The sequence below is a fragment of the Nesoenas mayeri genome (genome assembly GCF_963082525.1).
Source record: "Nesoenas mayeri genome assembly, chromosome: 2".
Lineage (NCBI taxonomy): Eukaryota > Metazoa > Chordata > Aves > Columbiformes > Columbidae > Nesoenas > Nesoenas mayeri.
In genome coordinates, this window is record NC_137543.1 from 163,869,296 (window position 1) to 163,883,330 (window position 14,035).

Genomic DNA, 14,035 nt, shown 5'->3' on the forward strand with positions numbered 1-14,035 from the left:
AGGGCAGGAAACCCTCGGGATTGCGGAAACAGGGAGGGGCAATGCGGAATGGGGGACACCAGAGCGACGACGGGCGGGGACCTGAATTAGGGACCCCCTGTCCAGGCCCCTCCGGGCTGTCCCAGCGAGCCATGGGGGCGACACCAGGAGCAGCTCTGGGGCAGGAGGTCACTGCCCTGGCGCATGGCTGTCCCAGTGCAACTGGGGAGACTGGGATCCCAGGGCACAGGGAGTGCTGAGCCGAACTGGGAGGGACCCACACTCTACATGTGCAGACACATCTATATTTATGTTTATCTAGATCTATCTATATTTATCATATTTATTTCCCACTAGCGGATCCACATTGCAATCAGCCAGAGGGGACCTGGATGCGGCCACTGGTGCTGTGTCCACGCAAGCACTGCGTGCCTGATCTGGGCTCCTGGCCATGTATGTACATGTCTATATATATATATGCACATACCCACAGCGCATGTACACACCATAAACGTACATATGTGGATATTTACAGTGTCTCCATGTGCTCAGCCTCGCTGCCACCAGCAGCCGCCACCCTGTGCCTGAGCGCTGGATTGATGCTTTGCCCCCTCCCCAGCCCCCCCGGTTCCTTGGAGCGTGGGGGGATCTGCCCGGGGGATCTGTCCGGGGGATCTGCCCAGAGGGGTCTGTCCAGTGGATCTGCCCGGGGCTCCAGCTCCTGGAGCTTCTAGAAGTGCAGGTGTGTCCCCTCCGCACCCTGCGGTGCAGGACACCAGCGAGCAGAGACGTGGGGACAGGTGGGACACAGGGTGCTGGAGCTGTGCCAGGCACCCTCCACAAACACCCCAGGACAGAGGTGACCCCCCAACAGACACAGTCCTGGGGCCAGGCAGGGGTGACATGATGGGTACAACCCTCCCGGGCCAGCGCTGGGGGATGTGCTGCTGGGCAAGGGCAGGACCCTGCTGGGACACCACGGGCAGGACCCTGCTGGGACACCACAGGCACCCCCTGTCCCCCCAGCCCCGGGTCCCCAGTGTCCCCCCGTGTCCTCCAGGCCACGCGGGGCCCCGGCGCAGCGAGACAAAGGTCCGGGGCGCTGCCCGGGGGCCAGGCCTGGCAGGAACAGTTTATTGGCAGCCCCGGTACAAAGAGTTTGGGTACGTGCGAGCGAGGAAGCGATGATGCCAACCCAGCGCAGCCCGGCTCGGTGGCTCCGACGGGCACGAACGAGCCCGGTCCCATTTGCCGAGGTCCCTCCAGCGCTGCGGGCTGCCAGAACGTGCCGTCCGGTGAGAGACAAACCGCGGGCGCTGCGGCTGCACCACGGGCAGAGCGCCGGGGCTCTTCTCACCCCCTGCAGCCAGTCCACGAGCTCCCAGAGCCGCAGCCGCGCCGGCGCTTCTCCCGGCACGGGATGGTCCCGCTCTGTCCCGCGGCAGCGCCGGCCGCCACCACAACCTCCCACAGTACATAATGCTCAGGTCAAACGAAGCCTGCTGCCAGCCCGCGCGCTACCAGAGAAAAAGCTTAAAAACACGAAGCCCAAACGCCAGACATGGGCCACAGCAGCCCCGGTGGCGCACCGAGCAGCTCGGTTTGCCGGCCCCGGCTCCCCGGATGCTCAGCACAGACAGTAACAGGCTTGAGCAGAGCCCGCTCGGCTTGTGCGGTCCGTTAGTTCTGCAAATTACCTGGAAAACGCTAATAAACACCAGCCGGGTGCTGGGCAAAGGTGCTGCAGGTGTCACGGCACGGGGGGCGAGCAAGGACGAAACAGCGAGGGGGGCGAAGGGAGCGGGGCTGCGACCACACGCCCCAGACGGGCTTCGGAACGGAAAAACACTGTATTGACAGACTTACAAAAGTTATTACAAAACACGACCACGAACCAGCAGCCGACGACACAGACACCACTGAGAGCCACCTCAGGAACAACAGCAATTAGCTCCGAGAACTCGACCAATATTTACACAGACATCGGGAAAAACTCTGGTCAGTTATCTCATACATTTAAGTGCTTTAGATCAACTGTGGAATATAGTGTCACGCATTTCCTTGTAGTATTATAATAATAATAATAATAATTAATAATAATAATAATATACCACTTCTAGATTAACTAAAAACCAAACAGCTCTTTACAGGGGTTAGGAGAAGTTGCTTTCACTCATCTGACTTACCTGAGTGTGAGACCAAACCCAGTTAAAAAATAGCAATAAAACCGCCTTCATTGCCAGGAGTCCGTGTGAGGAGCAGCGGCTCCGCTCCCTCGCGCCGAGGGAAACGACAACGCGGCTGGTACCAGAAAAATCCTTCCAAAGAACAGAGACGCATCCTCCGCGGGCGAGCGACCCAACGGCACCCCCGCACGTGCCCTTCCCTCCTCCTCAGCCCCTTCCCCTGCCCCACTCTCCTCCTGCACCTGCTTCTCCTCACCTCGCTCTCTGCCGCTCTCGGCTCTTCCACCTCTGACAAATCCAACCCCGTGCCCCTAACCCACCTTTCTGCCTCACTCGGTTCATCCCAGCCCTGGTCTTGCCGCGCGGCGCTGCCGCTGGGAACGCGACAAGGCGCTGGGGAGCGGCACCGGGATCGGCGCCGGGAACGGGCACCGGGAACGGGCACCAGCACCGTCCTGCCCTCCCTGGCGCCTCCAGCCTCGCCGTGTGAAAGGAGCGGAAAGAAGAAAGCAAAAGCTCGTCACTCCCGCGTATGCACAAAGATCGGTGGGGAAACACCTGCTGAATATGCACCCCGGAGAAGCACTCGGGGTTCTTCTCTACAGGCGAAGATCCCACCCTGTGTTGGGACAGCCAGGATGCGCCCGGGCCGCTGGAAAGCCCCACGTCACCCCGCGGGGTCCAAGAGGTGCCTGGGTCGCCCCATCAGAGTTTTTGTGTTTTTTTAAGAGGAATTGCTTTGCTGCTTCGACAAAGCGGGCTTGGTTAGCATGACCACATGGATTAGCTGCGAAACGAGTTCACCTCCCACCACGCTGCACATCCACCTGCTCGACCGTCACCGTCACCGCGAGCGCCTCCGGCCCGGCCCCCGCCGGGCGCTACTCCTTAGTTTCTTTTTTCACGCACAAGTGGCCGGTTTGGGTCGCCGACTCCAGGCTGTGCTGCGAATCCTCCATGGGCTGCGGGTTGCGGGAGTGGATTTTCTGGTGGCAGTTGAGAGACTCTTTGTAGCGGAAATGCTTCCCGCAGACGGGGCACTGGTAGGGGGTCTCCCCGGTGTGGACCCGCCAGTGTTTGATGAGGTGGTCGCGGCGGATGAAGCTCTTGCCGCAGGCCGTGCACTGGTAGGGCCGCTCGCCGGTGTGGATGCGCTGGTGCCGGATGGCTTTGGAGAGGTCTCGGAAGTCCTTCCCGCAGTAGGTGCACGTCAGCGGCCCGTCGCCCTTCCCGGTGTGCAGCTTCTGGTGCAGGATCAGGCTGACCTCCAGGCTGAAGCTCTCCTTGCACTGCGAGCAGGTGTAGGGCCTCTCCACCGTGTTGTTCACCTGGTGCCGGACGAAGCCGTACTTGAAACCGGAGCTTTTCTCCCCATCAGGGCGCTTGGAGGGTTTGGAGCGGGAGGGCCCTTGGGCTTTCGTAGGGGTGGCTTTGGCTTTCTGCCGGAAGGCTTCTCCGTGCTCCAGCGACGTGCAGGCCTCCTCCTCGGCGTGCGCTTTCTGGTGGGCGGTGAAGAGCTCCTTGTCCAGGAAGCTCTGCCCGCACTCGCAGCAGATGTATGGCCCCTCCACCGTGGCCACGTCCTCGGGAACGTCCTTCTTGGCCAAGTCCCTCCCCCGGCGAGCGGAACGCCTCAGCCCGTTGCCCGTCGCGGCTCTCTGCTGCGGGGCCGATCCGCTGCGGCTCTTGCCGCTTGGCTTCATCTCTTCTTCTGGGCTCGAGAAAACTTCTTCCCACTTTCCTGACAAGGAGTCGGAGAGCTTGAGGCTTTCGGGATCTTCCTCGTCACACTGCTGTTCATCTGGCAGAGCAGAGACAGTCGTGTCATTTCTTTGAGATAAGAACAGCCTCGTTATTTAGACTGCAGCTCTGAGGGCAGAGGTGGCCTCTGCGCCACACGCACCAGGCGCTACGGGGCTGCAGTCCCGGCTCGGAGCTACCAACCAGGACGGGAATGGAAACAAAGCCAAAGGGCTTTGATGTGGAATTATAGAACTATTTAGGCTGAAAAAGACCATCAAGCTCATCAACTCCAACTGTAACCTAAATCTAGCACTGCCCCATGTCCTGAGAACCTCCTGTCCGTCTGTCCAGCCCTCCAGGGATGGTGACTCCAGCACTGCCCTGGGCAGCCTGTTCCAATGCCCCACAGCCCTTTGGGGAAGAAATTGTTCCCCAGATCCAACCTCAACCTCCCCTGGCGCAACTTGAGGCCGTTTCTTTGTGTCCCTGTCTCCCCTCAGCTCCTGTTCTCCAGCTGAACCCCCCAGGTCCCGCAGCCGCTCCATCACACTTGTGCTCCAGCCCCTCACCAGCTCCGTTCCCTTCTCTCCACTCGCTCCAGCACCTCAAGGCCTTTCTTGGCGTGAGGGGCCCAAAATTGCCCCCAGGATTGGCGGTTTGTCCTCCCCAGGTCCCAGCACAGGGACGGTCACTGCCCTGGGCCTGCTGGCCACACCGGTGCTGGCACCAGCCAGGATGCTGGTGGCCTCTTGGCCACCTGGGCACTCGCTGGCTCATGTTCAGCCTCTGTCACCAACACCCCAGGTCCTTCTCCAGCCGCTGTCCCCAGCTGCTGCCTCCATGGGGTTGTTGTGACCCAAGTGCAGGACCCGGCACGTGGCCTTGGTGACCCTCAGGAAACTGGGCTCAGCACATCGATCCAGCTGGTCCAGATTTCCCTGTGGAGCCTCCTGCCCTCATGCAGATCAACACTCCCATCCAACCCGGTGTGTCCGCAAACTCACTGGGGTGCGCTCCATCCCCTCATCCACATCACCGACAAAGACTCCTTGGGAAAGCTCAGACACTATGACAAGGTCTCTACACAGAGCTAGACAAAGAGTGTGCTCCTCAGCAGGAGGCAAAGCACAACAGGTCTTTAAAATGTGGTTTGGGGTAAAGGCAAAAAAAAATGCAGAGTAAGGAATAAAACCTCTTTCTTCCGGGCTTGTACCGCCAGAGGATGCCCCATGGCATAAATGGTAACTCAAAGTGACCGCCAAGGACCCTGAAAAGTGCCCGAAGGACTTGGGGACATGAGAAAAGGGCTGAAAACCACGGGTGACACTGTGCCGAGCACCTGTGCGCCCAGAGCAGAGTGCTCAGCACTATCACGGGCTCTTTGTCTGCTCATCCCTTCACTAGATGTCTAAACATGCAGCCAGAGGCACGTCCAGATAGGGACGTGTCCCAAGGCGGCTCACAAGTCCCCATGTTCCACAGCAGGGACCTGGAGTGACGGGCGGTGACAGGGCCACAAGTGCTGCGCCACAAGCAGCCTGACAGAGAAAGCTGTGACAAATATCGCTTTACACATCTGGAAAAGACTTCAAGAGCTTTGCTGCCCATGCCGTTGAAGCTCGCTCCCGCTCACCTCCGCGCCCAGGCTGCCCAAACACACGACCTGCCCGCGTGCGGCGGCACCGCACGGGTGATCGCAGCCCCCCGCCCGCCCCGGCTGCCTGTACCGCTCGTGTGCCGCACGTGCGGGTCCACCTGCCTCGGCTGCCGTCCCCGAGTCTTGAGGGGAGCCCGGCAGAGCCCTCGGCGAGTGCAGCTCACCCCGGGCAACCCCAAAAACCCCCGCCCGCTTCCCCCTGCCCCCGCGCAGCGCGGGGCCCAGCTCTGCGCCGTCACTCACAGCTACCAGGGACCTCCATGCTCTCTTCTTCATCGGAGCCCTCGTGGCTTTCGACCAGAGTGTCTTCGTATTTACTCCACGAGCTGTCATTGGGACCAGGAAAGGAAAACTCTGTGTGCAATAGAGAGAACAACAGGAGTTTACGCTCGTGCCTGCTTTATTTCAGGAGAGATGGTCACATTGGGTAAGAAAAGCAACAGAAGAGGTGAGCAGGAGAGCGCTGGGAGCCACGTGTCCGCTCGTCACCTCCCGCCGAGGCCCAGGAACCGCGTGGCTCACCGGTGCTGGGCTCTGTGGGGGATTCTCCTCCCTCCGAGTCATCCTGATCCTCCGCGTTGGGATCCTCGCCTTGCTCAATGCGGGACAGGAGGTCGGGCTTCGAAATGGCAGCATCTGCACGTAAAAGAAAAAACAAGGAGGATCAGAGCATTTCCTTCGCCCTCGCACGGGAGAGACTCTCCAGCCTTCGCCCAACAACCTTCCTGCGCTGCTGGAGGTGACGGGGACGGAAGGAGAGGCTCACGAAGCTGCTCTCTGCACCGCTCACCCGGGCCCTGGGGTAGGAGGAACCGCGGCTATGCTTACCTCCAGGCTTCCTTCTCCTCCTCGCTCCGCTAAGGTCCGCAGATCCATTGCAAAGGGGACTCCAGCTCGGGGACAGCGGCAGAGCTGTCACAGCGGCCGCGGGGGAAGTGCCCTCCCCAGGCGGTTCCCTCCAGCCAGGGCCGCTCCGTCCCACTCATCCGACTCAGCGGCTGCTCGTGGACGTGGGTGGGGGAAAGGGGACAGTCACCATCTCTCCCGGGGCGGGGAGTGCAAAACTTCATCTCCAAACCAGCGCGAGCTCTGGGCGCTCGTTCCCACCGCTGCGGAGCCGTTCGCCTTTGCGAGGGCTGAACCCCTAAACCTCATGGCTCAAAGGAAACCTTCAGATGAAGCACAGGTAGGTTTTTCTAAGCTCAGGCTTAGAATCTAAGCTCAGATCCACAGATCCCCTTCGGTGGGACTGTGGCGTTCCTGCGCCTCCAGCACAGGGTGCAGGATTGGTTTGTGAACAGAATGGGGCGGGCATTATTTATCCTTCAGCTTTGTCCCTGGCACAGGGACGGCAGAAACCTCTGTCCAAAAACACCCCAAAAAACAGAGGAAGAAATGTGAAAAAAAAACAATCCAAACCAAAAGAGGACAAAAGGCCTGAACTGGGCCTGCACAGCACAGGGGGAGCTGTCGCTCTACCACTGGTGTGCAGCCACGGCAAAATCATTTCTCACAACACGCAGGTATCTGTGATAGGAACGTGTCCCCCCGCAGGGAATCCCCGCAGCCGGATGGGATGGAGCGAGCAGAGAATGCTTGTTCGGCTGCAAATGAGCTGCCCTGAGCCAGCTGCTTCTCCCCGGCAACCCAGGAGCAGATATCGCAACCGCTTGCGCAAGAAACGTTCCTGGGCTGAGGCCGCGGTCAGACAGAGCATGGGCGCAGCTGCCAAACCTCACGTTTCTCCCACACAGAAGGCAGAGAAGCAGGGGGGACAGGACAGAGGGGGCTGGAAGGAAGCTGGGGGGCAGGACACCCCTCTGCTGCCAGGTACTGAGCAGCGAGCAGGCGGAGGCACCCAGCGCAGTGGATCTGGGGAGCTTCGCGTGATGAACTCCCTCTTCCCTGTCTCAGAACCACAGAATCAGAACAGTTTGGGTTGAAAGGACCTTCCCAGCCCCGCAGTGCCCTCCCTGCCATGACAGGGACATCGTCACCAGCTCAGGGTGCTCAGAGCCCCGTCCAGCCTGGCCTGGGGTGTCTCAGGGATGGTTCATCCACCCCCTCTCTGGGTACCTGGGCCAGGCTCTCACCATCCTCAGGGCAACAATTCCTTCCTCGTGTCCGGCCTGAATCTCCCTCCTTTAGTTTAAACCATCACCCCTTGTCCTATCACAACAGGCCTGGCTCAAAACTCTGTCCCCATCTTTCTTACGGGCCCCTTTTAAGCACAGAAAGGCTGCACTAAGGTCTTCCCGGAGCTTCTCTTCCCCAGTTGAACACCCCAGCTCTCTCCCCTGTCCCCAGCAGAGCTGTTCCAGCCTCGGGTCATTCCTGGGGCTCTTCTGGCCCCTCTCCAGCAGCTCCATGTGTGCCCTGTGCTCAGGGTTTCCCTCCTCTCACTCCTCCTCACAACCCAAGTGCTCACTCACAGAGACCATCAGGGAGCTGTGGTCACTGCGGTGACACTCCAGACATCCCTCACTGTCAAACTGAGCTAATTCCCACCCCGCACACCCTCTCCGCTCCCCAGTCCCGCAGGTGCAGCTGCAGATCCCGTCTGGAGAAAACCTGCGGCAGCTGAAGCCCTGCTCGTCTTTACCCATCGAGATGACAGCCTCGTAGTTTCCTTTCATGATGTGCCTGTAGAGCTCCTTCTGCCACTCGTTCAGGCTCTTCCAATCCTCCTCCTCGAAGTTAAACGAAGCATCATTGAACACCACGGGGACCTGCAATTAGAGGCACCGTACGCTTGGTTGTTTTGTTTCCTGAAGAAAACACCCAGGGGATGTTTTATCATTCAAAATCCTCAAGGGCTGCACAAGACGGTTCCGCGTGGGCGACGTCCTGTGCACAGCACCCGGCACAGACTCTTCCTCGCTTCACTTCCGAGAGGTTCAGCCTCTGAAGAGGAACTGGGGACGTTACCAAACCCGGGTGGGCACACGGGGCTGAGTCTTGTGTGTAACTAACGCAAGGGGACCTGCGCTCATCAGAGAATCGTTTTGGTTGGAAAAGCCCCTCAAGATCATCGAGTCCAAGTGTTCCCTCAGCCCCGGCACTGCCCCATGTCCTGAGAACCTCCTGTCCGTCTGTCCAGCCCTCCAGGGCTGGTGACTCCAGCACTGCCCTGGGCAGTCTGTTCCAATGCCCCACAGCCCTTTGGGGAAGAAATTGTTCCCACATCCAACCTCAACCTCCCCTGGGCAACCTGAGGCCGTTTCTTTGTGTCCCTGTCTCCCCTCAGCTCCTGTTCTCCAGCTGAACCCCCCAAGTCCCTCAGTCTCCATCACACTTGTGCTCCAGCCTCTCACCAGCTCTGTTCCCTTCTCTCCACTTGCTCCAGCACCTCAAGGTCTCTTTTGTCCCGAGCTGATCCTCCTGACCCTTTGGCCGCCATTTTGAGCCCTGAGGCGATTCTGGTGCCCCTGGTGATACCTCTCACCAAGATGACACCGCCACAGGGGAGCTGCATTGTGAACACGGGGAACATGCAGAAAAACAACCAGAGAGGGGACACCGTTACCTTGGGGACTTCCCCCTTCGCCCCCGGGGGCAGCCGCAGGATCCAGAAGTTTCTGTTCTTCAGCAGGTTCTCCATGTTCTCCAGGCGCCGCTGCAGCTGCCCGTACTCCTGGATGAGGGTGCCCAGCGCTGTCCACTTGCTCTCCAGCTGGTTCCCGAATTCCACCGCCGTCTTCTCGCAGCCGATCAGCTTCGTCTCCGCCATCCTCATCCTGCCCTCCAGGTTCATGAGCTGGGCGGCCTGTGTGTCCACCTTCCTGTCCACGGTCTGGATCTCGGTGACCAGCGTCAGGGAGAGCTCCGCGGCCGGGGACTCGGGCTTGGCGCCGGGGCTCTGCTCGGGGGCGGCCAGCGGCTGCTCCAGGGCCAGCTCCTGCGACTCCATCCTCCAGTCCAGCTCCTGCGGGCGCACACACGGGGCCTGGTTCCGCCGGCCGGGCCGCGGGGGGAGCGGGGCCGAGAGGCCTCAGGCGCGGGGGGGCGGGAGACGGGGCCGGGCCGGGGGGCGGCGGCTACGGGGGAAGGGGACGGCGGGGAGGCGGCGGCGGCGCTTACCTGAGCGGGGGCCCAGTCGGCCATGGCCCAGCGGGTGCGGTGGCGGGGGCAGCGGAGCGAAGCGGGGCGGGCAGCGGCGGCGCCTCCTCAGCAGCGGCGGGGCAGAGCGGCCATGCCGAGAGCGCGGGGCACGCTGGGAGCGGCGGCGGGCGGGGCCGCGGCGACACCTAGCGGCGGGGCGGACCGCCGCTCGCCGGGAGGGAACCGCCGTCAGCGCCGCATCCCCGACCGCGCGCTCATTGGGTGGCGGCTCGGCCAATCCGCGCGGCGCCCGCTGATGGCGGACCAATAGCTGGGTAGAGCGGGGTGGGGCATGCCCGTGCGCGCGCTCCCGCCAGCGGCAGCGGGAGCGCGCGGGGCGGGGGCGGGGCCGGGGCTGCTCCGGGCGCGAGCGGACGGGAGGGGGCGGGGCCTGGCCCAGGTACGGCAGCGGCACCGGCACCGGCACCGCGGGGCTCGGCAGGCTCGCCGCCCGCCTGTCGCCATCGTCCCGATGCGCCGCATCCTTCACCGCCCCTCCCGCAGGTGAGGCCTCGCCGCGACCGGCACTGGGAGCAGCTGCCGCGCCTCCCCGAGCATCGGGCCGGTGCCATGAAGGAGGACCGGGACCACCCCGTCGCGCTGGGTGAGGCTCCGGGATCAACGCGGGACCGTCGCTGTCCCCATCCCCACGGGGGACCACCGGCGGCATCACCCGCCGCCCCTCCCGTTGTCCCCGTGCAGGTCTCGCCGTCACCAAACCCGACATCCTGGCCGAGGTGGAGCGCGGCGAGGCGGCGGCGGCGGGGGGGGGGGCCCTACGGGGAGCACCGGAGCCCCGGGCCGCACGCGGCGCCCGCCGGCCCCTCCCAGGGTGAGCGGGACACCGGGGAACCGGGCGGGAGCGGGGCGGGGGGGGGGCTCGGTCCCGCCGAACCGGCGGGCGGGTCCCGGTGCGGGGTGACCCCCGACGCGCTCCCGTCCCCACAGGGCCCTGGCTGGGGAAGGAGGTGAAGAGGGAGGAGGGGACGTCCCCGCCGCCCGGCTGCCCCCCGGCCCCGCTCACCGGCCCCGGCGACCTCCCCGGGCCGCTGCGGGAGCGCGGCTGCACGTACTGCGGCACCGCCGAGCCCCGGCCCGCTAACGGGGAGTTCGCCCGGCCGCCCCCCGCCCTGGAGAGCCGCCACTGCCGCCCCGGGGAGTGCGCCGAGTGCGGCCGAGGCTTCGCGCAGAAGCCAGACCTGGTGCGGCACCGGCGGGAGCGCGGCGGCGAGCGCGGCTACACCTGCGGCCGCTGCGGGAGAGGCTTCGGCGAGCCGGGGGCCACGGGCAGCCACGGCCGGGCCCCGGGGCTGGCAGAGGGGGGCCCGGCAGCGGCGCCGCGCAAGGAGCGGAAGGAGCTGTCGCTGACGGAGAAGGTGCGGGTGCTGGAGATGCTGGAGGGGCCCAAGGTGTCGCAGAACGAGCTGGCCAAGCGCTTCGGGGTGTCGCAGCCCCAGATCTGCCGCATCATCAAGAACAGGGAGCGGATCCTGAGCGAGTGGCATCGCCACGGTGACCCCGAGCGCAAACGCCGGCGGGAAGGGAAGGACGCGGCCCTCGAGGCTGCTCTGCTGCGCTGGGTGGAGGGCGCCCGCGCCGCCGACCCGCCCGGCACGGGCCCCCTCCTCCCGCTCACGGCCAAACCGCTCGCCAGGGCGCTGGGCCGGCACGAGCCGGAGCCCAGCAGCGCGTGGCTGCCCCGCTTCGGGGCTTGCCACAGCCTCGCCTGCAAGAAGCCGCCGGCAGGGGAGGAGGACACGGAGCAGCCCACGGCTGAGCACTGGGCCAGCGCGGTGCTGCCCGGGCTCCTCCGCAGCTACGCGCCCTCAGAGATCTACGCCTGTGGCGAGGCCATGGTTGTCTACCCCACCGGTGAGAGCACCGGCGACCGGCTGACGCTGCTGCTCTGCGCCAACGCCGACGGCTCAGAGAAGGTGCCACTGCGGGTGGTGGGGGAGACCCCCCGGCCCCGCTGCCTGCGTGCGGTCAACCTGGGGCAGATGCCCTGGAGCTACCGTGCCGGCAGCCTGGCCGCCGTGACGGCGTCACTGTTCACCGAGTGGCTGCAGGAGCTCAACGAGGGGATGCGGCGGCGGGGGAAGAGCATCCTCCTCCTCCTCGCCAAGCACGAGGCGCACCCGTACCTCCAGCTCTCCAACATCAGGATGGTGTTCGTGCCACCGGCTGCCACACTGGCCCAGCCCCTGGACCGTGGCATCACCAGCGACCTCAAGGGCCACTACCGGCGCCGGCTGCTGCGGTGGCCACCGGTGGAGTGCAGCACGGGGCAGCCGACCCTCCTGGATGTCCTGCACATGCTGGCGCAAGCCTGGGGCGACGTGCACACAGGGCTCATCAGCAGCTGCTTCCGTGCCGCCGGCATCAGCGCCGACACCGAGGCCCTGGCGTTCGGCCATGAGCAGCCGGACCAGCGCACGCTGATGGACGAGGAGCTGGAGCGCGACGAGGAGCAGGCGGACGGGGACGAGGGGATGGCAGAGGACGTGGGAGAAGCGGCAGCGGTGCAGCCCTGCCCCTCGGAGCGGGAGGTCTGGGGGAGCCTGGCCACGCTGCGACGGTACCTGGAGTGCCGGGCCACCTCGCCAGAGCTCTTCCAGGCCTTCTACGAGCTGGAGGACGTGGTGCACATGGTGTCGGCCAGCGCCGGGCGAGCCCCCAGCGGGGACACCCCTCCCCAGCAGTGAGCCGAGCAGCCAGCACACGCCTGGGCCCGCCGGTGCCTGTGCTGGGGATCGGTGCTCGTTGGGGCTGTCACTGGACACTGGCACTGTCCCCTGCAGCTGTGCTGTGTGAGTTGTGCCGTGGGGTTTGCTGTGGGTCCGCGCGGCTCGGGGGCAAAGCGGGTGCCCAGTGGGGAGCACCGTGTGGGGGCTGCGGAGCCACCACACTCTGGATGCCACCCCTCGGGGCAGCGCCGGGGGCTGGCAGAGGCAGCGCCAGGGGATGAACCCACTGCCAAAACCTTGTCCCGGGGGCGGCTGAGGCGGCAGCTGTTGTGCAGCTGCCCTGGGGGGATTGCCCTGAGTGGGGTAGTTGTGTGTGCTGGGGTGGGGGGACATGAGGTGGTGCTGCTGTGTCCCCATGCTGGGGGCAGCGGCTCCTTCCCACAAGGGCTTGGGGTACCCAGGTGACACTGGCTGTTGTCAGCACGAGGTGCCCGGAGGTTTGCACCAGGCATTAAAAAGGCAGAATTCAGCAAAACGCAGCACAAGTGGTGGTTGTCATATTTTAACGTCTCTTCAAACTCCGCCGTGAGCCAGAGAGAGCCCCTGGGGCTGGCGGGGGCCACTCCAAACCTCCCGTTCCCCTCCTCGGGTACACGGACCCCTTGGCCTGGTGACACCGCGTCACTCCTGGGCCCCCACGCACCCCGCCGTGCGCTGTCCCCACGTGGGTACCAGGGCCACGGCCAGCACCTGTGGGCAGTGGGGACCTGGCTGACGACCCATGTGCACCCTGGGGTCCCCTGCACAGCCCCCCCATGGATGTGGGATTGTGCCCCAAGAGGCACCCTGGGCACCCTGTCCCTGACACATGGTGGCCACTGCTGCCCCCGCCGCACCAGCATCCCCAAGGTGGCACAGACACGGGGACAACCCCCCCATGTGGATGGAGAACCAGGGGCAGCGGGGCTGTACCCTGATGGGGACAGGCATGTCCCCACCGCCCTGTGGCACCCAGGGGTGCCCTCACAACCCCCCGGGGGGGACCTTGGCCAGCACCCAAGGGAAGGGTGAGCGGAGGTGCCCAGGGGCACACTGCGGGTTTGGGCAGATGGTGGCTGTTGGGACACACCTGGTAAGGACAGGCGGGAGGTGCCTGTAGGCACATTTGGGGATGGGGTGCCCCCAGGTGCCTATCAGGGTGCATGGGGCATGGGGTACAAGGTGCACCAGGAGTTACCTGTGTGGGTGCAGGGGACACAATGTGCCAGGACACCCATGGGGGACAGAGGACAGGGTGCTCTGGGGGGTGCTGTTCACGGTGCATCCATCAGTTTGGCCAGGAATGGGGGTACACAGGGCTCCCCTGTGGATGCAGGGGTGGTTGTGCCACGGGTGGGGGTGTTGGGGTGCAAAGGACATTGGGGTGCAAAGGAAGGGGGTGCAGGGGGCACCCAGGGGTGCTCAGGGAAGTGCTCAACAGGATGCACCATCATGGGGGTGCAGGCAGCACCTGAGGGGGTGCACGGGGGCTGTCCATGTGGATGCACAGTCACTTGGGGGGGTGCAGGGATGCACAATTGCGGGGGTGCAGCAGCACTGGGGGGACAGGACCGGGGTGCACCGGGGGATCCTCATCAGGACGAACAACCGCGGGGGTGCAGGACCAGGGTGCACCGGGGATC

General features: G+C 64.2%; 2 protein-coding genes across 3 annotated transcripts; one reads left to right on the forward strand and one right to left on the reverse strand.

Annotated features, from left to right (window-relative positions):
- Positions 1–1,198: 1,198 nt before the first annotated feature.
- Positions 1,199–9,772, reverse strand: LOC308038293 (zinc finger protein 783-like). 2 transcript variants are annotated; one of them, XR_013921910.1, is made up of 7 exons: positions 9,646–9,772; positions 9,092–9,490; positions 8,168–8,294; positions 6,088–6,201; positions 5,809–5,919; positions 1,677–3,966; positions 1,199–1,496 (listed from the first exon to the last, which is right to left on the reverse strand). XR_013921910.1 is itself a non-coding variant. In XM_080340672.1 (6 exons), the coding sequence occupies exons 1-6, from the start codon at positions 9,667–9,669 to the stop codon at positions 3,047–3,049; spliced, it is 1,695 nt and encodes a 564-aa protein (XP_080196798.1). In that variant the 5' UTR covers positions 9,670–9,772; the 3' UTR covers positions 1,199–3,046. The 2 variants fall into 2 exon arrangements, 1 of the variants encoding a protein (XP_080196798.1); XM_080340672.1 differs by having other exon boundaries at positions 1,199–3,966.
- A 464-nt stretch (positions 9,773–10,236) lies between these two features.
- Positions 10,237–12,371, forward strand: LOC308038289 (tigger transposable element-derived protein 3-like; the record flags this gene model as incomplete). The annotated part of the gene is given in 4 exon segments (XM_080340668.1): positions 10,237–10,270; positions 10,369–10,429; positions 10,431–10,563; positions 10,566–12,371. Coding segments are annotated over 4 exon segments (2,034 nt in total).
- Positions 12,372–14,035: the final 1,664 nt, after the last annotated feature.

Coding starts and splice junctions, on each gene's coding strand:
- LOC308038293 (XM_080340672.1), bottom strand. CDS start 9,669: ATGGCCGACTGGGCCCCCGCTCAG. Junction 8,295..9,091: donor CGAAGGGGGAAGTCCCCAAG/GTAACGGTGTCC, acceptor CTCTAATTGCAG/GTCCCCGTGGTGTTCAATGA. Junction 5,920..6,087: donor CCCCACAGAGCCCAGCACCG/GTGAGCCACGCG, acceptor TATTGCACACAG/AGTTTTCCTTTCCTGGTCCC.